This window comes from Callospermophilus lateralis, chromosome 16, assembly GCF_048772815.1.
Source record: "Callospermophilus lateralis isolate mCalLat2 chromosome 16, mCalLat2.hap1, whole genome shotgun sequence".
Lineage (NCBI taxonomy): Eukaryota > Metazoa > Chordata > Mammalia > Rodentia > Sciuridae > Callospermophilus > Callospermophilus lateralis.
Window position 1 is genome coordinate 14,729,055 of NC_135320.1, and position 25,516 is coordinate 14,754,570.

The 25,516-nt window shown below is 33.4% G+C and overlaps 1 protein-coding gene across 2 annotated transcripts in view; it reads left to right on the forward strand.

Annotated features, from left to right (window-relative positions):
- Sntg1 (syntrophin gamma 1) overlaps positions 1-25,516 on the forward strand; it is a 317,747-nt gene that overhangs the window by 245,032 nt on the left and 47,199 nt on the right. For both annotated transcript variants that reach the window (XM_076836043.1, XM_076836044.1), the window contains exons 14-15: positions 7,869-8,021; positions 11,753-11,845. In XM_076836043.1, the coding sequence (XP_076692158.1) occupies positions 7,869-8,021; positions 11,753-11,845 (246 nt within the window). The remainder of the gene's footprint in view (positions 1-7,868; positions 8,022-11,752; positions 11,846-25,516) is intronic.

The following is a 25,516-nucleotide window of genomic DNA, read 5'->3' on the forward strand; positions in this document are numbered from 1 at the left end:
TAACCTGACTTTTTTAACAACAACAACAACAAAAAAAAACCCTGACATTTTTAAAACGCAAAAAACTAATGTTATTTTGGGCTTGTAAAAGAAAATTTATTTTTGAAATAAGCTTTGATATTTGTATGTTTTTGCAGAAAAATGACAGGGGAAGACCAAACTTCCCAAGAATTATCCTCATAGTACTTTGTGGAAACTTTCTCTTTTGGTATTCCCAACCCATTTCCAATTTCATTTCATTAAATGCCACTTATCTGCCGATGATTCTGAGTTTATTTAGAACTCAACCGTGCATTCCAAACAAATGCATTTATTGCCTCCTGAATGTCTTAAGTAGACGTCTAATAAAAATCTCAAACTCAATTATGTGCTCCTGTGCCCTCACCATTCACCTCAACTAACACCCATTCCAACTTTCCAGTTGCTCCTGTCTCACACCTTGGAGTCACCCCTGACATTTCTTTTTAATATGCTCCTTATCTGGCAGATCAGCAGAATACATCCCACATCACTGCTGGGGACTCTCCAGCTTGTGTCTAATTCTTTCTTACCCTATCTCCTGTTTTAACTCTTACCTCTTACTAGCTTCCAATTTCACTCAGAGTGAGACCCAAATGTTTGGGGACGCTGTATGAGAGGTCTACCACCGCATGCCTCTCAGCCTTCCTCTGTCTGCTCTTGTCTCTTGCCACCTGCACAAAAATTAACCCCAATTCTGCTCTCATGTTTAATTACATTCAGCCTTGGGTTTGTTGGATTTCTTGCCTCTTTCCCCAAATGTCATAATCTCTTTTTTAAAAAAAAATATTTATTTTTAGTTATAGGTGGAGGCAATATCTTTATTTTATTTTTATGTGGTGCTGAGGATCGAACCCAGTGCCTCAGGCATGGTAGGCGAGCGCTCTACCTTGGAGCCACACCCCCAGCCTGACTCATGCTCTTTTTCTTCATGGCTCTCCCCACACGTTGCATCTTTTCATGCTGTATAAATGGCAGTGCCTCCCAAGATGAGCCCTACTCTAAAGCTCCTAACTGGGTTTGTCACTGACATATTACAGTTAAGCATTTTGTTTTGTTTTATGGTTTGTCTTGTTCTGCTCAAACCAAAGCTCCACAAGTCACAGATGTCATTGGCCTTGCTCAGTGGTATGTCTATACTCTAGAACAGCGCTTGGTACACAGCAGGCATGCGATACATATTTTATTGAATATCAACAACATTCAGTACTATAGACATTGTGATAGACCAAGAATAATATAAATTCTGAGATAATAATGCCTATCTGGAATCTTAAGCTCTGCTTGAAAGTGTTTTCACCATTATTTATAATTGTTTAAGTGAGAATGAGGGTGAATAAAGATGGATCTCATGAATCCAGGATGAAAATTGTGTTCTTTAATCCTGAGTCTTATTTTAGAAGGGAATTCTGAAGTCAGGCCAAAGATTGTATCATCTATATTAATGAGTACTAATTGAATAGCTTGGCCCCTACACCTCCCTTCATCTGACAAAGTGTGGTATTAATTGAACACATTTTATGAGAGGTTTTACGGCTAGATACTATTTCCCACAATGATCAGCACTTTTTACATCTCCCCAGGCAGGGCATTAATACAGTGTTCTAAGGTATGTAGAGAGCAGTGCAGTTTTAGAAGGGACAGTATTCCCTTTATGTTCAATGTTGGTCAGACCCATATGAGTCCATTCTGCTAGTTTATGTTTTAGAATACTTGGGAGACTCAAACTAAGTTGGACAGGCTGCAGTGACGATAGCAAGATAATTAAATAGCTTAGACAGCACCTATGAGGAAAGGTATAATAATATACTTCATTTATTTTATAAGAGAAAGCTGAAAGGTAACTTGATAATTTTCTCAAGAATATAAAAGGACATCATTTTAAAAAGTTACTATTAAAATTACATCTGAAGAAAGAGTAAGAACAAAATAATATCAACTGCTATATGAGAGACACAGTTTTCAAAACAGAATACTAGATCATTGAAGAACACACTCCATATATCAAGTATTAAAGGGTAAGAATTAGAATTCCATTCTTTGGAGACACTTAAATGTGTCATTGTTTGGAATATTTCTTCAAGACAAAACCAGATGACCAGCACCATTCCTGCTGTTTGTGACACTCCAGTGGCCACATTTGGAAAACAAGTGGGATTGCCTCCAGTCGTGACTCTGAAATACCATGTATTTCTTAGGATATTTTGATTTATAGAATTTTTTTTACTATATACAGTAATGTCAAGAGTGCTGTTTTCATAAAAAAAATGAAAAAAAGAATACTAATTAGGTAATAAAACTACCTGAGATAGATTTGACCAACACTTGATCATTCCTAAAGATCTAACTCTAAATAAACTGAAAAGATTTGGTTTTGTTAGAATGATTGTTCTTCTCAGATTACCACACAGTATGATTATGACTAGACAGCACCTATGAGGAAAGGTACAATAATATACTTCATTTATTTTATAAGAAAAAGATGAAAGGTAACCTGGTAATCTAGTGATTACCATATAGCTGCAAAATAATAAAAATCTGAATTTATAGCTAGAAAATCCTAGAAAATCCTCCTAGGTCTATTTCTCTTTTTCAATTAAAAAAAAGGCACAATTTTGATTTGGCTTAAATAATTTTGCACTCATGAATCAGTGATTTCCTGACTCACTACAAGTTCACATAAAAGAGCAATAACAAGCTTAACATTCATAAACATATTGATAAGGTGATAGGTTATACAATGAAATTTACATTTAACATAATAATACAAATATGTTTATCCTTTCCCTGAATGGGATACCATTCCTTTTTAGTGTGTATTCTTACTTTCATAGATGCCATTAATCTGAAGGAAATGAAATAAAATTAGATATTATTAGAGCAATGATAAGTGGACCTGGAAAAATATAAAACAGGGTACTGACTTACTGGCACATACTGGGTGAACAATTGTAGTGTGAAGGGTGGAAGAAAATACATACCCAGGAACTCCACCGTCATGATAATGCACTGATTTTTGTCAGGTTTTTCTAACTTTTATATTATATGTTTTAAGTAAAGCAAATTTATGGTTGGTTATATGTATTAACTCAATAATTATTTAAAACTCATTGCTTACTTAATTACTTATAGTAAGAAATATACTTTAAGTACACCCATTGATTGCAGAATAACTTGGGAAAATATGTATTATGAGCCAACATTTATAATACATTGCTTCTTTTTAGTATTGCTTCATGGATCTGTGAAGTATAGTACATGGCTAATGATCCTCTGCAGAAAGAATTTATGGAATTTAGAACAAATTTCAGAAAACAGAGAATACTGTGATAGAGAAAGGCAAATGATAAGGAGAGCAACTAGGAACAGAGTAGGGAGGAAGAGCATGAGAAGAAGATTAACATTAAACTGGGAAGAGAGGTGGGAGGGAAAGGGAGAGAGAAGGGTAATTGCATTGAAATGGAAGGAGACCTCATTGTTATACAAAATTACATACAAGAGGAAGTGAGAGGAAAGGGAAAAAAAACAAGGGGGAGAAATGAATTACAGTAGATGGGGTAGAGAGAGAAGATGGGAGGGGAAGGAAGGAGAAGGGGGATAGTAGAGGATAGGAAAGGCAGCAGAATACAACAGACAATAGTATGGCAGTATGTAAAACAGTGAATGTGTAACTGATGTGATTCTGCAATCTGTATACAGGGTAAAAATGGGAGTTCATAACCCACTTGAATCTAATGTATGAAATATGATATGTCAAGAACTATGTAATGTTTTGAACAACCAACAATAAAAATTTTAAAAAAGAGAAAGGCAAATGAGAAAAATTTATCAATAATGCTCAGTATATGTTTAGTTCTTAGTATAACTTAGTATAACTGCCATTATTAAATTATACTTTCCAACAGGTAAAGAAAGTATTCCCAAGTGATTGTTTATACTGGGAGGAAAATCACATTCTGACTCATATGGGTCTGACCAACATTGAACATAAAGGGAATACTGTCCCTTCTAAAATTGCACTGCTCTCTATATATGTATACCAAGAGCCAGTCAAAGGAGAGTAGGATGACATATTAATTTTATTGAATATCTATTCTGATATCAGAATTACCTGACATTAATTGAGAATTACTATTTATCCAAAATTAAGCTAAAATTATATGTAATATCTTATTTAATCATCTTTATCAGACCAGTTAATCATTTTTATTTTAACACATGAGTGAAGTAAATGAGAGATATAGTAATCAATTTGCCCAGGATTACCTACTAAAAATTGGGAGAGATAAGATTTGAATCCAGACACTTTAAGTTAGCACCTGGGTTATGATCACCTTATTATCGTATACAATTGTATGAGCAAGAGAAGGAGGGGGAGAGAGAATAATATATATACACACACACACACACACACACACACACACAAAATGCATATATACCCACATACACAAGTATAGATACACTTTCATTAATACTGTTAAAGATAAACATGCATAAACATTCATTATGCTATGAACGTTTCTAGCCAATACCTATCTTTAATTGTGAATGTTATTATTTAATTGCTCTCTTAACAGTATGGATTCCTTATATTGACTTGATAATAACTGCAGCTACTTGAAGACAAGAAAAGTCAACACAACTCTTGGAAATAGCACAGATAACAAAGAAGGAAATTCCAATGGGTGGGAATCCAGGGTTTTAGTTGATCACTTTGAAAGCAAGCCTTTGTAAAGTTTGGGCTACAGTCACTGTTCACTAAACTTCTGAAAAAGAATTCCAAATTTGTGGCCCCTCCCTTCAGTTTCTGCCTTCTCCCATCCACCTACTCTCCACTCCCCTCTCTCTGTCTCAAGTAGCTGGTTCTGTGCTTCTTAACTGAAATGCTCCAGGGCTTTTCTAGCCATGCAACCCTGTGAACTTCTCAGCAGCAGCAGAGCATCAGTTAGGCTTGTAACTGCTCTTGCATTAGGTCTTGAAGTCCTTAAGGATGCTACAGTCTCTTCCTAGAATAAAACATTCCCCTTTCCTGCTTTCTCTCAAAAATTATTTATTGCTCCTTTTCACTTTAACTCTGTAGCATGCTCATAATGTGTCTTCTCCTTCACTGTATGAGGGCCTAATACTCTGATGTCCATACTGCTCATAGTGTGAGTCAGTGAATGGGAAATGCCTTACAAACAACAGGAACAAATGACAACAAGTATTCTAAGATGTTGAAATTTTATTTGCAGAGTTGATTAGAAAACCCTTTGTCTGTGAGAGCTTCAGTATATGAATAATATACAGAAGATGCTATATCAAGTTTAAAATAAGTTATGAGAATAGAAATCAGCCAAGAGAATAGAAAAATTATACATGAAGGTCATTTTGAGACTTTATTGCAACGTGTAGCTTATGAGAATGAAGAGATAGCAAAATTGTCTGGCTAGTAATGACATTGATTAACATTTTATATTACAAGGGAAATTAAAGCCAATTAAACCCATACAATTGGCAAAGTTTCTGAAAATTCTGCAATGTTTAGTTATAATTTTGTGCCAATGTTATTAATTTTAAAAGTTAATGTAAATGTTAAATTATCTGTAGTACAGATAGAGCATATATTAAAATTTTGATGTAATTGCTTGTCGTTACAGTTATGTTCAACTGCAAAATTCATGACTGGACCCATCTCCTCATTCTTCACCCAAGTTTCAACTCTTAATATCTCTCCCACTTTTTGTGTGAGCTTAGTCAAACTTTCTGGAATGCACCGTGTCCCTGTAGAAGGCTGTTTTTAAAGCCCTTGGGTATAAACCAAGGAGTGGGATAGCTGGGTCAAATGGTGGCTCCATTCCCAGTTTTCCAAAGAATCTCCATACTGCTTTCCAGATTGGCTGCACCAATTTGCAGTCCTACCAGCAATGCATGAGTGTGCCTTTTCCCCCACATCTTCAGCAACACTTATTGTTGTTTGCAGTCTTGATAGCTGCCATTCCGACTGCAGTGAGATGAAATCTTAGAGTTGTTTTGATTAGCATTTCTCTAATTGCTAGAGATGTTGAACGATTTTTCATATGTTTGTTGACTGATTGTATATCCTCTTCTGAGAAGTGTCTGTTCAGGTCCTTGGCCCATTTATTGATTGGGTTATTTGTGGTTTTGGTATTAAGGTTTTTGAGTGCTTTATATATCCTAGAGATTAGTGCTCTATCTGGTGTGCTTGTCTTGCTACAGGCCTCTGCCATTTCTTTCCTCTCTCTCTGGAAAGAAGAGTCTTGCTTTCCATTTTTCATATTAATTTCCTACTCATTTTTAGCCACTATCATTTTTTAGCCTTTTTTTTTTTTTTTTTTTTTTTGGTACCAGAGATTTAACTCAGGGGTACTTAACTACTGAGCCACATTCTCAACCCTTTTTATTTTTTATTTTGAGACCAGGTCTCACTTAGATCCTCTCTAAGTTGCCGAGGCTGGCTTTGAACCTGTGATCTTTCTGCCTCAGTCTCCTACGCCATCTTAACCACAATTTAAAATTTACTTCATATAGAACAAGCTTATATAGCTTCATATAGCTTCTTAATCTATACTGATGTAATATCATATTCTTGTTTTTATAAAGACACATAATAATTGTACTAGCATGTTTATTGTTTTTGTTTTTTTATTTAATATCACCAACACACTCCTTAGACATAAGATCCAAATTTAAAAGTACTTTACAATCTGTTTATTTCTGGACTGTACTCAAGGAACATTATGATTTTTTTTTTTTTTTTTACTTTTTCTTCATTTAGACAACATAGGAACATCATAAATACAAAGAGCACATTTTCTTTTTAATTTTTGAGCATCTACTGGCAGCAAGTGTCAGAGCTAAAATCTGCAACACTGGAAGTAACTAACTGCCTTTTATTATCTCTTTTCCAGCAATTACAAGAATACAAGTGAGATGAAAAGAAAATAGTTATTATTTTTAAATCACTGTCAAAGCAGAGACTTTTTAACATTTTCTGTGTTTTATGATGATACATTTACTTGCACACTTCCATCTAAGGAAATGATTAAAGACACCAATGATTAACCTTTTGGCAATTTTCAGTACACCGCCTATGTATTTCAAAAGCTATAATCTGAAAAATTGCATTAGGTTACTCTATTTCATAAATTCTTAGTGGAGTTTTTTTCCACATTTTAACATCTCTGAAAATTGGAATGCACTTTTTTTGAAAACTCTGGTAAGACCAAGAAATTGCCAATTTCAAAATCCTTTTGACTCAATGAAATATAGTTACATAAGTGAGGAAAATGTGTTTTTTTAAAGAAAAATTCAATATAATTGCTATAGACAAATTAGAATCATTTTTTCTTTCATCTCTCATGGAGAATATTTTCATAATTGCTTAAAGTTTTCAAAAATCAACTCAGTGAAAACCTAACATGTTTATAAAGCTTTTTAAAAATCTGTATTTTACAAAAGTAAGCATTTTTTAATTCCAATGTCTTGACAGCTTTGTTTGAAAGAAACGGGATTGTACATCACCCTTTCCTATAGTCATAAACTTGAGTTTTATGTTTTAAATGGCTTGGTAGTTATGTTACAGTAAGAGTTGAAGGAAGAAAGCCCAACTTTTATTTTATGGATATGCATCAGTGTGAATAGAGAGGAATAATGGATTTGGTGTGAACTTTAAGCCTGGAGTTTTGGTAACTTCAGCCATTTTTAATGAAGATTTAGTGACAGCAGAGTGTTATCGTTTTGATGGTGGCATTGGCACCTTGCGTTCAAGGCTGATTGATGCAAAGTCTGGTCATGTTAGCAATATGAATTGATGTATGCCAGCTGGTGTAACTCCAGGTTTTCATCAGGACAGTGACCTGCTGGACCGGCGGAAACATTGCTTCACTGTGCAGTCCGAGTCTGGGGAAGACCTCTACTTCTCCGTGGAGTTAGAGTGTGACCTTGCCCAGTGGGAAAGAGCCTTCCAAACGGCCACCTTTTTAGAAGTAGAACGGATACAGGTGAGAGTCTGGAAGGTAGCACCTGTGATAACCAGGGTTGCACAACCACAACCCTAGTGTTCTCATATAATCTCACGGCAGTATAAAATGACAGTCTAGTGAGTACTGACTTCCCTCTCAAATACATTCAATATTTCACCATTATTTTTAAATGAATGATAAAGCACCTCTGAATGATATTTTAGTTGTCCCACAACTTTAACTTTCTACACTATTTCCTAAAAATCCTCAAAAAATACATTTCTAATGCATTTGGACACTGTTCTACTTTGAATCTTTTAGAGAAAATGCTCTAATTTTAGTTCATTGTTTACAAGGTCACATCCCATTCTTCAAACCTGACCACCTAATTTGTAGCATGTTGTCTTCCTTGACACATGGTGCCCTTCTAGAAAACCTTGCCTTTTATGCCCTTGAAAACCATACATAGCATTTAAAACTTTTATTCAAAGTTCCTGTCACCCACGAACATTTCTCTGACTTCTGATATGTTCTACTCACTGACCATCATGATTCCTTCCACAAATCCTGTACAAACCCTTTTTTCTTCCCACTTTTGAAAACATTATCACTTTCTTAAGTCTTGGATTGGAGTGACACAGGGCCATTCCCCACACTAAGCTGTAAGTGGCTTGAGATTATTTTATTCACCTAGTCCCTGAAGTCCAATGCATTTTGCTCACATCAAGCAACCAATAGATATTTACTGAAATTTCATTCTTCAGGGTATAATCATATCTAGATCAAACTTCAGAGGGCCTTCAGCCTCAATTCATGAGACCATGAAATGGGACAGTTTCCCAGACCTCTAACAGATCTGTAGCAAAAGTAAAATATTACAATGCATTTGTGCCATGCAAATGGATCCATAAATCAAAGACCTAAATACATATATGAATGCTTAATTTTGGAAGCAAATGTAATAGTTTAACATTGCATGTACCAGTATGGTAACCTATAGTAAGAGAGATTTATGCATGGTTTTAAACAAATTAAACTGATTTCTCTGATGACTAAGAGAAGTCACCACCTCAGGTTGCACCAGCTTGACATTTCAATCACAGAAACAGGATAGAGAGAAATCTCAAATTTTGGTAGTTCAATTGTTCATTTGACATTTTGTAATAATTCTAGTTTTTTCTATATATATATATATACATATATATATAGAGAGAGAGAGAGAGAGAGAGAGAGAGAGAGAGAGAATTACAGAGTCTCAAGTCCATAAAATAGGAGTTTTAATGTCAAAAATGGAAAGAAGGAAAACATTTTAAACAGTGTTTAATTCTTTTTTTTTTTTTTGTCCCCAGTACTGGGGACTGAACTCAGGGTCATTCAGCTACCTCACCAGTCCTTTTTATTATTATTATTATTTTTTTATTTTGAGACAGGGTCTTGTTAATTTGCCAAGGCTGGTCTCAAACTTGTGATTCCCCTGTCTCAGCCTCCCTAATCTCTGGGATTATAAACATGTTCCACTGTGCTTGGCTAATATTTTATTTTACATGTTAACATCTAAGGACATTTTTAAAAGTTAAAATATAATTTAATTGAAAAGGAATTGGCATATTTTAGTTATCATTTATCTGGAATATTTCACTTCACTTGGAAATAATAATGTATCAATTTTTGAACGTAAGTCTGAAATTAAGATTTCATTATAAGTTTTCCATTCTTTAAAAATGAGATAGTGGCGAAATTATGCTCTTGTTTTATATTTTAGACCTGTTCTTTGATTTCAGGTTTTGTGTTCTCTTACCTGATGTTGCATGAAATGTTTTGAACTATTCTATGAGTTGCTCACAGAGTCAGGTTAAAATATATATCAAAAGTGAAAAACCAAATATTTAATGTCTTTTAAGCTTTGAGCTTTTCTTAAGATTTTACCATTTCTTTTTGTTAGTCACGATTGGCTGAATACTTGGTACTGTTATTTTCAATATTCAAATATGTGAATATTTTTACATAAAGAATTATGTTTTTCTTTTGTCTTTTCAATGTTTTACTATCATTAAAGTTGGTAAATAAAATAAATTTTAGCATTAATTTGATTTGTATGTTTTTTGGCTTGGCTATAGATAGCTGTCATCCAAAAGGGCACATACATCATAAAAATATATATATAACCAAAATTAAACAATAAATATATATTTCTATATTGAAAAATATTAAATACAATTGTGATATGTTTTAATTAACATTATACATTAGAGAATTAAGCTTCAGTGGGTCTCAATTTTAAGAATATTTTTTTTGTTTCAATTTGATGTTTATTGAAACAATGCAATTTAATCTGTAATGCTAAACTTAATGAGAGAAATTTAATGCATTATACTAAATATGTTTTCACCTCGAAAATTCTTTTTTTAAAAGACAGTACTTGAAAATAGCAACCAATTAAGTCTAAATTAGAATGAACTGGTATAGCATTGAACATTCCTTAATGTTGATGGCACTTTTAATAAAGTACTAATGGATGAAGGCAAGTATTCAAGATGTCCCTGTATTAAGCAAATATAATCATACACATAAATGAACTTTTGAGGCTCATTAAGTATGTCCTCTAATCTTCGTATTTGAAAAATTTTACTCCAAATGAATAATTTTGTATGGTTATAATTGTCTTGTGCAAATTAGGCTTAAAGACATGTATATGGCTTTTTGGTAAAAAGAATCTGATGTATTTAGTCATGATTACAGTCACAATGTGATTCATTAGTATATAAAAATAAATGTGAAGTATAGATTGATATTGAACATTTACTTCAGATAGTATTCTCCCTCCCACACACATTCTATATGTGAATTATATGTGAATTAATCATTTTAATATCCCATTATAATTTGAAATTAAATGCAAGTAAAATTGGCCTATTGATATAACAATGCACCATGTTGTACACATAAGGCCTAAGTCACTTCATATTTTATTTGTATAATTGTATCTTTAATTTGTGTAATTGTAAATTTTAGTATTTTTATTTATTTGTTCTCCCAAAATAGTTACAAAAGTTAGACTATACTCCGATTTCCGTGTCAAAAGGCATTACTTGCATATTTATAGATATTTTCAATCCTGGGTATTGAATCCAGGGTTTTGCCCGTGCTAAGAACTCTACCACTGGAACTCTACCACTGAGCTACACACACCCATGGCCCAAACTTGTTGATTTTTAAAGAAACAAATACAGGCAAGTGGTAAATGTTTGAACTTTGGGTAATAACTTGTACCATATGGAACACACACAGAGACTTTCAAGGCCCAGAAATATTATTTTGCCTTGGTTACTGAATCTGTGTTTATGTGCTGGAGAGTTTTTTTTTTTTAATAATATCCATGAAATGAGAATGTAAGTAAGAGCTTAATCTTTTAAAAAGTGGTGATATTTGACTACGGGATATAACGACTTAACATGATCTTGCCTACTCTTAAAATTTTATGCAGTTTTATTGTCAATATAGCAAGGAGTAACAATTTTGCACAACATAAAGACATGGTAAGAAGCAAGACTAGAAACTTGGCCATGAGAACCCCTAGAAAAAAATAATAGAAACACTCTTTGCTTCTGTTTTACTAATAGATATATCAATAAAACTCTCCTCCTTATGCAATTATTTTTGATAGTAAGTAATGTATAAGCTGCTTGGTATGGGAGCTATCACATATACCTCAATATTAATATTCCATCAATCCTATGAAAACTAACAGTATCTATTCTGTCTGTGTTTAGTGCAAGACGTATGCCTGTGTGCTAGAAAGTCATCTAATGGGCCTCACCATTGACTTTAGCACAGGATTTATCTGCTTTGATGCTGCAACAAAGGTAATGTGTTCACATGGACTTTAAGAGATGTGTTACCTATATTTTAATTTGAGAACAAATTATGTCCTTTCAGCATTTTAATTGGTTAGTAAATGTCAAATTAAAGATCATTTGTGTTAATGAAAAATACATTATATTACTCTGTTTGTAGAAAAATAATTTCAATATTTTTAGTTGATCAAATGTGGTGCAAACATAATTGTCCAAAATAAATATATGTCTACCTATCTTCCAATATAAATATAAACATAAAATAAATAGATAATGTATATTATATTTCTTTGTTCCTAAAGCTACAGCTTCATACCTGAAGGTATGAATTTTCTCCCCCCCCACACACTAAAAAAAATTAAAAAGCATTCTTTTATTATTTTTCTGTATCGATACCTATAAGCTGAAACTGAGGGTAAAACATGTTTTAGTTTGTATAAATGACATATTAGAGTTATAGATATAGTGGTGGAATTTGAGGTTTGAAGTTTTTAACCTGGGATCATATCCTTTGTAAGCATTTGATTCAAAAATGATTTTGTGGTATCTAATAAATTGCCTACTTCACAATATTTGAATATGTGGGAGAGATATATGTTGAGTTGAAAGACGTACCTTCTCACCTAGTCATGTATGAAAATTATTGAACCTTGGTGACTATGGAGTGACACATGATAAAGCCAAAGCATTACACATTATTATTTAATTGGGAGTGACCCTTGAGCTCCACAGATCTCATCCAGCTGCTAATTTCATTCCGGTCATTGCTACAGTTTCAGACTGGGACTCTCTTCCTCAGAGAACACTTCCATTCTCTTCCTTCCCATCAGAACATCTGATCCCAAGATCCAATCCATTTCCTCCTTTTGCCAAAGTGTGGCCTAAAATATAAGTGGAAATATTTCTTCTTACTAATTTTAAGGATTAATAAGTAATCTCTTACAAAGAAACACACATACACATATTTTACCTAGAAATTAAGATTTGTATAGTATTTTCAAAAGCTATTGCAAACAAAATAAGGGAATGACTCATATGTCTGAGGAGGTGGAATATGGAAGACAGTGGGGAGTGTTCTGATCCTGGGATGATGGAAGTCTAATGTCTATGACCAGAGCATCATAGGCAAGTAGGATGCCATCTGGTGCTCTGAGAAATTGTGACATTTCATGATCCCCAGTAATTGACATTGTCAGATATAACTTTACATTATCTAAGGTTTTTTTTTTTTAATTTAACATTGTGGAATTAAGTAGTCATACAGGTCACAGTTGGCCATTTAGTATATTACTTTAGCTGGATGCTCAAAAGAATACTTTTGTAAAGAAGGACTTTCAGATGCGAGTGGCTCATTTGAATTCTTAATGAGACCGCCATCAAATCAGGATAGGACCATAAGTGTTAATTTTGTAAATTAAATACTTCAATGATTAATCAATGTTAGTATTCAATTAATTTAATGAATAACTTTAGTAATAAATTAAACATTAGTAAAAAGGTAAGGTCTGATTTTAGAAAGGAAATATTATCACAAGTCATCAAACTCTTACCATGTGAATGTGAAAGAACCTCACAATGGTAAATTACAGAGAAGCAAAAGTCATCTGAACCCATTTCTGGTATCTGAATTTCTTGAATTTACTTTTGAAACTAGAATAATCCAAAACCTTCACTGTCCTTCATTTTCTGATCCTATCATTGGAAGCCTGGACCTTCGAGGTAATCTGAGTATTGATAAGGGAAGTACAGAATACATAAGCACTACAACGAATACGCCAATAGTGTTCATCACTCAGACTGTGGCATGTGGAGAGTGAGAGAAAACTATTGATATTAAGTCAGGGCAGCATTCACAAGCAGAATCCTGAACAAGTGAACCACCTCAATAGTTTTGCTGCAAGAATTTTGCTCCACTCAATGAAATGAGCCTAGAAGGTATTTTTAAATCTGAAAAAGAAGGTAATTGTTATGTAGACATTAAAATATTTTGTTCTAACAGTTTATTAAAGTAAATAATATACAACTATTTCATTTATCTGATAGTCATGCATGGAAAGAATCCTTAACCCTGGCAGATTTTCCGAAATGTTTCAATTACATTCACTGCAACAGTCCTGCTCATACCCCTTTGCTGAGCTGAGCATTTTATCATGCACTTCACCTTGACCTGATATACTAAAGAAGCAAACCAAAGGTCCTATAGTAAAGTGTACAGTCCACACAAAGGAGGAGAGGCAGTCTTCTGAATCACTAAATGCAGTTTCATAGGAAGTAGATACTGCCCTGTTAATACATCAGTGAAAGGGTAATTGCTATATTAAATTTTTCTTTAACATAGCAACTGTATTTTTAATTTCTTACAATATTTTTTAAGATAAATAAAAATATGAATGATAATTTTAAAAAAACTAAAAGATGAGGTTGGAAACTTTCATGGTATATATGGGAGCCTCTCTAATTTTTATTACACTAGAAATCTAAAACTTTGGAGGTATAGTGCTACTTCGGAATGTCAAACTAATTCTCATTACTTGCCACCTGTGCTTGAAAGTTCTCAGGGTAAATTACTTCCTTTGATTTTCCAGAGAATATGAGAGGCAATAAAAAGCACTGTATTTTATGTAGGGTGGTTTCTGAGAGCAGCCTCAGGGAATTGGTTCTAGGACCATTACAATGCAGTTGCTATGTAAATAGTTGTTATACTGATTGTGTAGGGAAAAATGACCGGGAAGAATTATCTCTACTCATTCTGTACTTGTGTACTTTTCCCCATGTTTCTTCCCCAAGGCCATGTGAGTCTGCAGGTAGATCCCAGAGACAGAAGGAGAGCCACCTCTACTTCAGTTGACATTACCAACCTACCAAAGGCTGTGTGTTTTTGTGTTTCCCTTAGAGTTTCTGAGTGATTCCCTCACACAAAGTTGATTGTGAAGCTCAGAATGTTTTCTGTAAAGTGGATTGTGAAACTCAAAATGTTCTCATTCTTGTTAAAATGGATATTGTTTAGCAGTAAATAAGAGTTTTCTCACTATTGTGTCAGAGTATAATATTGTAGTATTTATATAAGACACATAGCTAAAAGTCGCCAACACGTTCTTTTAAATAAGTATATTTACATTAATTATTTATATTCAGGGATAGAGTTATTGTGTAAAAAAAAATCCAGCAGGAACATCTGCAAAACATTCCTTTGATTTGTAAATAAATACTCAGTGAATACCTGCTATCTATAAAGAGAAATAGAAGGGCCATATATGTCAGTCTTTGCAGATTAAGCAAGGTTTCAAAGAAATCACCTTTCACAGACAAAGAGAGGGTAAAACTATCCAGATAAATATCAGCAAAAAAAAGAACAGAGTTGGAGAGCATAGGAGAAGAGAGATCAAATTTACGGATAACTAAGAACTAGCTTAAGAAAGAGGTCTTACTAAGGAATTTGGACTCAATCTTAACAGAGAAACACCTAGAAGAGTTTGAGACATGGGGAAAAAATGATTGGAGGTGTACAAAACTAGTAGCATAACATACAATTGGGCAGAACTCAGAAGCGAAATTTTCAAAAATCTCTCCTCCAATGGGTGTCTCCCTCTCTATGAGGTTCTTCAGAAAACTGTGCATGGAGGATAAAGTCAAAGGAAAATATTGTTGCAAAATGAGAGGGACAATTGTAATGGGTCTGTAGGACTCTACAATGTTCAGTATGACTGAAAGTGAAGTTTCAAGGAGGGATAAAGTTGGAGAAATGATTAGGATTACATGATCAAGACATTTGACCTAAGTATAATTTATAAGGTGGAAGGCTACCCTAGCTGAAATATAGATTTCATTCATGGGTGGGATCAACACTGAAGCAATTGATATTTATTTTTTCCTCTCAGTGATTTAGAAGAATAACTTTCAAAGTTTGTATGTAAGTGTTTGTATGTGTGTGTTTTGATGCTGGAATTGAATCCAGGTCTTTGTAGACCTGCTGATCAGGCAATCTACCACTGAGTTAGATACCCAGACCCAGACATTTTTCAAACTATAAAATTTTATAGAAAAAAAAAAAAGAGGCACAAACTTATTATTCCCATCAGACTGATAACCTCTGGACTCCAGAGTCTGAAATGAGGATAAAGGCATTGGGGGAATCCCACATGGGTTCACCACTTACCCCTTATTCCACTATAGGTCATGCTTCTGCTGCAGGTTTGAAAGGCTCTATTGGCTGTAAATGGAGCGGAAGGAATATTCATACTGTGTAAATGCCCATTGTGAGGATTGGGACACCATAAATCTTCACTCTTAATCCTGGGTAAAAGTCAGTATTTTCCATATTACTGCTACTTCCCTGGTTGCTCAAAATTATTTTAGTCTGATAGGGTTTAATTGTTGTTGTTGTTTTAATAGTTTAAATTATGAAATGCTCAGATACAATAATAAAATATCTTTTTTTTTACTTCAGCACATCTAAGAGCCAGTACAGACACATAGCAGATTAAAATACTTCTGAAAAAAATATGATTGGTTAACAGATGTATGAAGATAATAAAGTTGAAGTTTAAAAAGTACCTTATTTAGGCATTAACTCTCTCACATAGGAGAAGCTATTGTAATGATTTTAGGGTTCCTTCTTATCTCCATTACTGATTTTCAGTGAATGTTAAATGGAACACATTACCTGAGGGTAATTTGTAACCCTCATGCACATGTATAGTAACCTTTGATTTAGCAATTTGAATTCTGTGCAATAAGGGACAATATAACCTTAACCAAAATCACTTCCTTCTGATTTTCCAGGTCTTTTCTAAAACATCAGAGGACTTAATCCTATTCCAAAATAATTGTGCTTCAGAATTAAACTAATTGTTAACACATAATAATTCATAAAATACCTTAATCTACATAATCCTTTCAATTCTTTAAGGTGACATTGATTTTTAGAATATGTTAAAGGTACAGGTTGAAAGGAAGTTATTATGGCCAGTATTTACATTTAAAATAGTCTTTGATATTGGTAGGACATTTTAAAGAGCTGTGAGCTAATATTTCTCCCAATGGTATATGACCCTCATGTACATGTGTGCACGCGTGCGCATACACACACACACACACACACACAGACACACACTTCATTAACGTTTTGATTTTTTGCTAGAGTATATATTTAATCATAACAGTTAAAATAATATAAATTTCATAAACAAAATCTCTCAAAGAAAAATTAAATCTTTATTCTTTTTATGCTATTTTTTTCAACTATTTCACATCAAGAAAAGTTACCAAAAATCCAAAGAGATATTTTGAAAATATCAAAGTGAATACGTTCTGAATACCTCTTCCACAAAAGTAGGAAAAAAATGAATATTCTGTGATATAGTTATAACAACACTCATATAAATATTAGCATTTTTTACAATACCTTTTAATCTTTTTTCTTCTCTAAGTGTGTGACTCACAGTTCAGAAAAAGGCAGCTATTCTAGGGAATTTTATGTTCTTTTTTAGATAAATGATTTCTTTTCTTTCTTTCTTCTTCTTCTTTTTTTTTTTTTTTTTTTTTTTTGCTTTTAGGCGAATGAAGAAAATTGCATTTATTGCAAAACAAACTCAGGCATTTAGGGAAACTATCCATCAGGTAATTTTTTAAAATCCTCAAGCATTTCAATATAGCCCTCAAGTAAACATTTCACAACAAAATATTAACTCAAGTTATCATGTAGTATATTATGTAGATATAATAATAAAATTTCCTGCTTTTTATTCATTTCTTGTAATACAAGGACATTATAAAGTGAAAATTACCACATACTTTATTGCCTATATTTGCAATTCAAAGTATGTGAAAACAAAAGCGCATAGACTCAAAAATTCTTTGCTGCTTTTATACTTTTCTTCTTGTTTTATTATTTTAAATTTTTAATTCTGTTCTTATTCTGTGACTTTTGACACATTTTACTTTTTCAGGGTTAATTTTTTTTATTATTAATATCTGGCTCAAATTTTTTCTCATTGTAATTTTTTTTAGTTTGCCTTCCCTCATATTATGGATTTTGGTTGTCATGAGTATTTTTATTAATTCAAAGTATTAGTATCTGAAACTCTCATATATTAAATGGTAATAGTAATAGTTGTGCTTAAAACATTGTTCTGTCATTAGACAACATAGCTTATTGAAGAAATAGTAAGCTATAAAATTTCACATATAGAGATTTTGAAGTACTGAAGCATTGTGATCAAGCAGGTCATATTTCAAGAGACTTTGTATCTTGAGAATCTCTGTTGATCTGCTGTTACTGAATACCTGATACAATCAACTTTTAAAGAAAGGGTTTATTTTGATTCACACATTAGTAGGGTTCATTCCATGACCTGTTGACCCCATTACTTTGGATCTATGTTGAGGCAACACATCATGACAAGAGTGGGTAGAAGAATAAGCTCCTCACCACATGGCATCTAGGAAGTAACAGAAAGGGAAGGGTTTAGAGTGCCACCATCTCCTTTGAGGACGTGGCCCCCATGATCTATGGTCTCCTAATTGGACCCCACCCTTCAAAGTTCTACTACCTCCCAACATTGCCCTGGGCTGCATATCAAGCCTGTAACACAAACACCTTTGGGAAAGACTTCTCCAACCTATAGCAAAATCCATCAGGTTTTTCCCTTTCTATTTTAAATTTCCCTGGATGCAACACCCAACTGTTTCTTTCTTCCTAAATTTAATAGCTGCAGGAACTTTGAAAGTTCCCAAAACACCATAACTCCATTTTCTTCATCTAAGTACACACGTGAATGATATCTTTCTTAAGAGAGCGTTGAAAGTTTAAACATTAAAACCTATGCAGCGTGTTTCACAGTGAATGACACATGATGAGACTTTCATAATAACTAGGTACTTTAGTCACATCATTCTCATGCTGCTAGGTTGTTCCGACCACTGTGGGTCTTGAGCACCAACTGCACCCTGCGCTGTACTACCATCCTCACAAGGTCAAAGTGGCACTGTGTTTTCAAGAATTCGTGATCAACCAGTCAGTACATTTATTGTCTGCTACATGGTAGTCCTTCTTAGTCTCTGTTTTCATAGAGGTCTTTGTCGTCCTGACTTGTAGTGGAAAAGATTGACATTGAACAAGAAGTGATAAATTTAATGGTGCTCAGCAAAGGGAGTCGGGATGGCACGGAAGTACATAAATTAGATTAAGGAGTTCTGGGTGATGCTTGGGGAAATTTACCTTTCACCTGAGAATTTCTATGTCCTGAGTGGCTAATTAGGCACACAATGGAGCAATATTGAACTGCACATGTGAAAGCCCTGAAACGGGACAGAGTTTCAGGGCAGGAGAGTTGTATACAGAAGTAAAGTCATCATGCAAGAATAATGAGGAACCTGGTACTTCATGTTAGATTCAGTACTTAACATCAGTTAGCTGGGCAACAAATTTGCCACGTAACACATACTAACAACACGTTGCTGCCTTACAAGAGCAAGCATTATGGCACGCTTCTGTGGGTTACAGATGATTAATCAAGAAGTACTTATTTGTCATGTATGAAATAAATAAATAAATAAATAAATAAATAAATAAATAAATAAAAAGAAGTGCTTATTTGTATGTCAGAAGTTTGGAGGATTCACTCAAGTGTCTGGGAGTTGGTTCTGCTCTATTCCATGAAAAGTCTTCAACAGGTTTCATGCAAAGTAGCACCATTCACTTTATAATCACTTTGGCATCCTTTTGTAGGATCATTATTAGGAGACTTGTGGCCTAGAGTAGGGGCTTTGGGAATTCAGAGTAATGAGGAATTGAGTAATAATGGAGATACGCAGTCAAAAGAACTTAGAGAGAAGCTGGGATTAAGTACAATACTGCTGTTTCTAAACTGAGAAGCTGTGTAAAACAAGATGTACACTGGAGAAGGAGTATACAGCATAGTTATTTAATTATTCTCATAAAACTAACTGTGTAGAGGTCATTGAATAGTTGCTATGTTCAACGTAAAAATTGAGTTTGTTTTCTCACTTTAATTGCAATGTGAAATAAATGCTATGTATTTGTTAGTAGTTAAAAATGACTTTTTTGTCTCTCTCTCTCTCACACACATACATACACACACACACACACACACACACAGAGAGAGAGAGAGAGAGAACCATACCCCATCTTACAGTCATATACAATAGGACTTAGCTAGTATAGACAGACAAGCACTATTAAGGATGTGAAACAATGAGGTGTGTTTGGAAGCACACCCTGTTGTACACAATGCTATGCGATTGTCTCTTCACATCAGGATGAGTTCTATCTCAGGAGACATGGTTTCTAATATAAACAAATTTCTGGTAGGCATGTTTGTTCACCAGGAAAACTGAGATATTAAATTACCCCAAATTATTTGGATAAACACAATTCAGGTTCCAGCTGAGACTTCACACATGTAAGCTATCTGACATAGATTTGTTCAGGCATTACACTGTACAACATTCCCTCTCTGAGCAATTCAGACCCTCTTTTTCAAACCCTTATAATAATATTGTATGCAACTTGTAACTAAATCAAGATAATTCAACAAACAAAGAAAGAGTATGCAGCGCAAGGTAATTTGTTATATGTTGGTAATTTAATGAGCACAACCATTTTCCAAAAGTTGTCATCTTCTTTTGAGTCAAATGTAAGCCATCATTTCTAAAAGTGTGAATTTGCTTGAATTTTAATATTATGTTCATGAGAAATAAAAACAGTAAGTGATTGATTCATACTAATAAGATCATTTAAATTTTAGAAGTTATACTAGATGTGAGGGATAATTTTACCTCAAAAACAAAGATGTACACATACTTACATATTAGTTTGGCAGTTATTTAATAAAGTAATTTTTTTCTGTTCATGGGATAGCCTCCAGCCCACCTGCAGGAGAATGGAAATATCGTTTGCTTCTTAGATTGAACAGACATCTATCTACCTATGTGGCTATCTCAGTAAACTCATTTATTTTTCTCTGTAGAGTACTAACTATCCATTGAGGAGGCAACTGGCAATTTTGTGTTTGAATGTTAAAAGAAAATAACTAGAGTTGATTCCTATAGAGAACTGATATATTAATAATAAGTGGGACTGACTTATACTGAAAAACAACACCAGTGTGCAAAACAAAATTTAAAAAAAACTTTTTCTATGGTTTGAATGCATGTGTCTCTTCAAAATTTTTATATTAGGGATTGGGGATGTCACTAAGTAGTACAGCACTTGCATGGCCCTGGGTTCAATTCCAATTACAAAAATCCCAAGTACTTATATACTGGGAACCTCACACTGAATGTGACAGTCAGTGGTGGGACCTTTTGGGAGTATTATAGTCATGAGCACTCTGTTCTCAGGAAAGGGATAAGTGCACTTTTAAATAAGGTTCACAGCAGCATCCTTGATCTTAACTTCCCAACTATTAGATTTTGATAGATAAATCTCTATTGTTAGTAAATCATCCCGTATCAAGCATATTGTTGTAGCATCAGGAACTGGCAAAAACACCCTTCTTCTAAGAAAGCTATACCAACAATACAAATTTTATCTTTTTTTGTTATTCAGATGATATGTAAAATTTCTCAAGATAAATTTGAGAATTAGGATTTGATACCTAGTGCTGAAAACCTTATTCAGCCCATCTAATGATAATGTTTCTCTATTCTATGAACCACAGCTCAGACATACGCATTGATCTAGAAGGATGCATAATAACCATGCCTTAAATACACATTGTAGTGTAGATCTTTATGTCCATTTTAGTCTGACTCCTTTTATATTTATCTTATTTAGCAAAAGAATCTGAATTTCTATATTCTTGCCTCATTCTCAACTTACATTTCAATCTTCTAAAATCTTCTCTTAAAAAATTCTGGAGGGTATTTCTTCATTTTGATTCCTATTATTACTAACTCTCACAATTCCTTCTCATTTGGATTACTAAGGAATCTTCCAAATAGAACTTCTTGATTTATTATATGCATACTTATTATTTATCAGTTAGGACTCATGACCAGTGATAGACAAGAGAATACAAAAATAGAACAGGTACAGGTGCCACTTCTCAAGAAGCCTTCTGTCAAATGAAATGGACAAATCTGGAATTGGGTACAATTTCCAGTGTTAGTAGAAATCGGAGCCTTATGAAGACATCGTTGTATACTTGTCCTTTGTGTCTTCCACATCATCAGCAGATTAATGATGCTTCTAAAATGTGAATAGGGTCCTGTCATCAGTCTGTCTTGTTGTGCTAATTCATGGTGTCCAACTTTCTGGAAGACAGTCTCTCTTTAGGATAGAAGTTTCTTAATGTTCTGATCTCCGCTTGAATTTTAACATTATCTCCTGCTTTGTCCCCAGTTTTTGATGGCTTTGCCATATTCCGTGACTTTGTGCACAAATCTTGAATTTTTATCCAGAATCACCTCACCATTTTGTTGTTGTTGTTCTTTAGTGCAGAGAATATTAGGCATACCTCCAGCAAAGCACAACATATTGCAATTTAGTCTGGTGACAATATGAACTCTGAACTCTTGCTCCAGACTCAAGTACAGTTCGAGCATTTGAATTACCTCAATAAGTAGTCATAAATATATGGGTAAGTATAATATTATCTAAAGGGCTGAACAACATAAACATTCATCTAATTCTGTGATCTTTTGATATTTTTATCTATATCACATTCAAATTGACAGTTATAAACTTAATGTATGATATGTATTATTATATAGTTTATAGCTGAGTCCTTTGTATTCCTCTTATTTATGAAAATAATTTGATTTTAGTTCTGTGCCTTTGCCTCTTTCTCAACTTTGCTATTCAGTCTTTAAAAGCAACCCTTACATAATTATGGAAGGTGTTTCTTCGTTCTGTTTCCTACTATTGCTAACATCAGCAATCTCTTCTTATTTAGATTGCTGTAGTATCTTCCAAATGGGACTTTTGTTTTAATGAGAATATAATTAAGTAAATCTTAAGGTCTACAGTTGTTCTATAGTGTCACATGTGGGATTGGATCCAAGACCCCTGCAGTTACTACACTGACAGACACTTAAATTCCTTGTATAAATGATGCAACATTTGCACACACATACACATATCTTTCTGTATATTTAAAATCTTCTCTACATTACTTATAATACCTATTACAATGTAGATGTTGTTTAAATCATTTCTATGCTTTATTGCTCAGGGAATAATGATAAGAAAAAAGTTTGTACATGTTCAATACAAATGTAATATTTAAAAATATTTTCATGTTTTATTGGTTGAATCTATCAATATGGGATTTATGAATATAGAAATCTAATCATGATCAATTTTATATGAATGGAGAACAAATGAGAAATATAAAGATAAATACAAAACAATGTCTTTTAAAAATGATTTTCTAATAATTTTCTACCAAATGAGACTCTTCAGCTCACTCTATCATGAAGAAAAGAGAAGCAGATTTAATATTTAGAATATTAATATTTGCTATAAATTAATTTTGTGGGGAGGGGCAAGTAGAGGCAGGAGATGATGCATGTACTTTGGCTTCTTTCCAAAGTGGAAGGATAATGCAAAATGGAAATAGGATGTTATGGGAAGGTTTAGATTACTGTTTAAATAGAAGATCCATCAAAAGAAGGGGAACGATGTATGCTTGTGAGTATTGCTGGTTACACATTAGTCAAGTGTCAAATACCAGTGATTCATCTTATGGGAGATATTTACATGTATCCTGCCTAAAAGCATTTTTATTGTAATTTTTAATGTGTTCTATGCAATAAGTTGTAAACCACATAGATTATTCTTTCAAATGTTTTTTACTCTGTGTAGCAAAATATCTTATTGCTCATAAAGGAGTTGGCATTTTGTTTAATTTACCTTTATATATGAGAGTTCCTTACATTTCCCTAAAGAGAAATTTTTCCTTTGGGCATGAAAAAGCTGAGGCTTGAAATTTGAAGGGAATCAACAAAGAAGGCATCAGAGATTGTTTTCTCTAGTTTTGTTCAACATTTGAGTTTTTCATTAGTATTAATGCAACTTTAGTTTCTATATTATTGATGGATTGGATTATTGGGTAGTCTGCATGGAAGACATACTTGATGCTTGATACTATGCAAAAGTGTATTGTTCAATAACCGGAGTCCCTTCATTATAGCCAGCTTTGTGTCCACTTTCTCCACTTGTGGTAGTGAATAGCTTTGTAAATCCGTCTTACAGTGGAAAAAATTAAGAGTCTGGGCAGACTTTTTCCTTCACTCTTCCCACAAATGTACTCTAGCTCATTGGGATTTTCAAATATTTACCAATTCTAACAATAGATCTTCCTCAGATAAATAGGCTATGGGAATACTTTTTACTTATAGAGGAGAAAAGATTGAAAACAGTACTGCATTGTTATGAAGAAGAAATGATGACTCAGAAACACATTATGTTTTTTTGAATAATCTGTAAATTATTTCCCTTGGCTTGTTCTAAATGAGTTTCTGACTCTCTCCTGTATTTTCAGAAAGAAGCCAAGCATTTTCAATAAAATACCATTTATAATTATGCTAAAAATATAGTTCTCTGATGTTGGGTTATGAAAATAATTATCTTTTATTATATACATTTCTATAACTTGCTTTCTCCCTTAGCACTCTTCAATGCATCTCTTAAAACTACAATATTGAAACTTCTGTGGCTGTTTTTTTCATCTTTACTTGTAGCTTTTAAGCTCATAAAATATTTAGTCATGTTTCTAAATGCTCAATTATATATATAATTATATATTTACATATGTATATATAATTTCATTTAATTACTCAAAGAAATATAATGTTAGATATTTTCACTGTCAAAAACAAAGAAGTTTTACTGTCCATAATATATTTTGATACATTATTAATATATATAAATGCATTTAAATTCTACAGTGTATATGTTATAATTTCTTAAAATGCATTCTATAGAAAAAATTGCCCAGTTAAGCAATGTTAGTTAAATTTCTTTGATGAAAATATTCTCAGATTTCATTGCCCAAATGAACTTGAACAAACTGACTTCCTTATTCTGGAGTTGCAAGCAGGAGCTGTGGTCCATAGAAATAAAAATCTGGTCTATGATCCCTTATTATGAAGATATTGAATTGAATTCCAAATTTTGAAAATATTCAGAAATTTTTTCAAAAATTTCCTCTTACTTTTGTTTGATTAGTCTCTGTCTTCCTTTTTTTAGACTAATATCCATTGAGTTCAACAAGTTGAGATTATAATTTAGTGACAGGAATTAGCCAATCCCAAACCAAGATTCCTTGGTCCAAGTTCCTCAGAGAAGACAGTCCCCTGTGCTCCCGCCATCCAGGAGATAACTGCTTTGTACCATGGCAGCTTTACAGTTGGAAATTTTACAGTAATTTACAAATTCTCATGTCAGTATGTTTTCCTCACTTTTCCCAGTTACCTGACTCCAATATCATGACACCCACACAGTAAAAGGGAAAGGAATCATTTTTTAAAAATGTTTTATTCTCTTTTAATATATGTCTTTCACAAAAGTTAGATTCATCCCATTTCTGCTGTAGACCAGCGACTCTACTCTAGGATCTAGAGATGCAGCAAGGAGTCAGTCACACCAACCTGAAGTCTCACCTTAAGTTGAAGGAAGCAGAGTAAAAAGAGCATAGGTAACAAATTTATCTG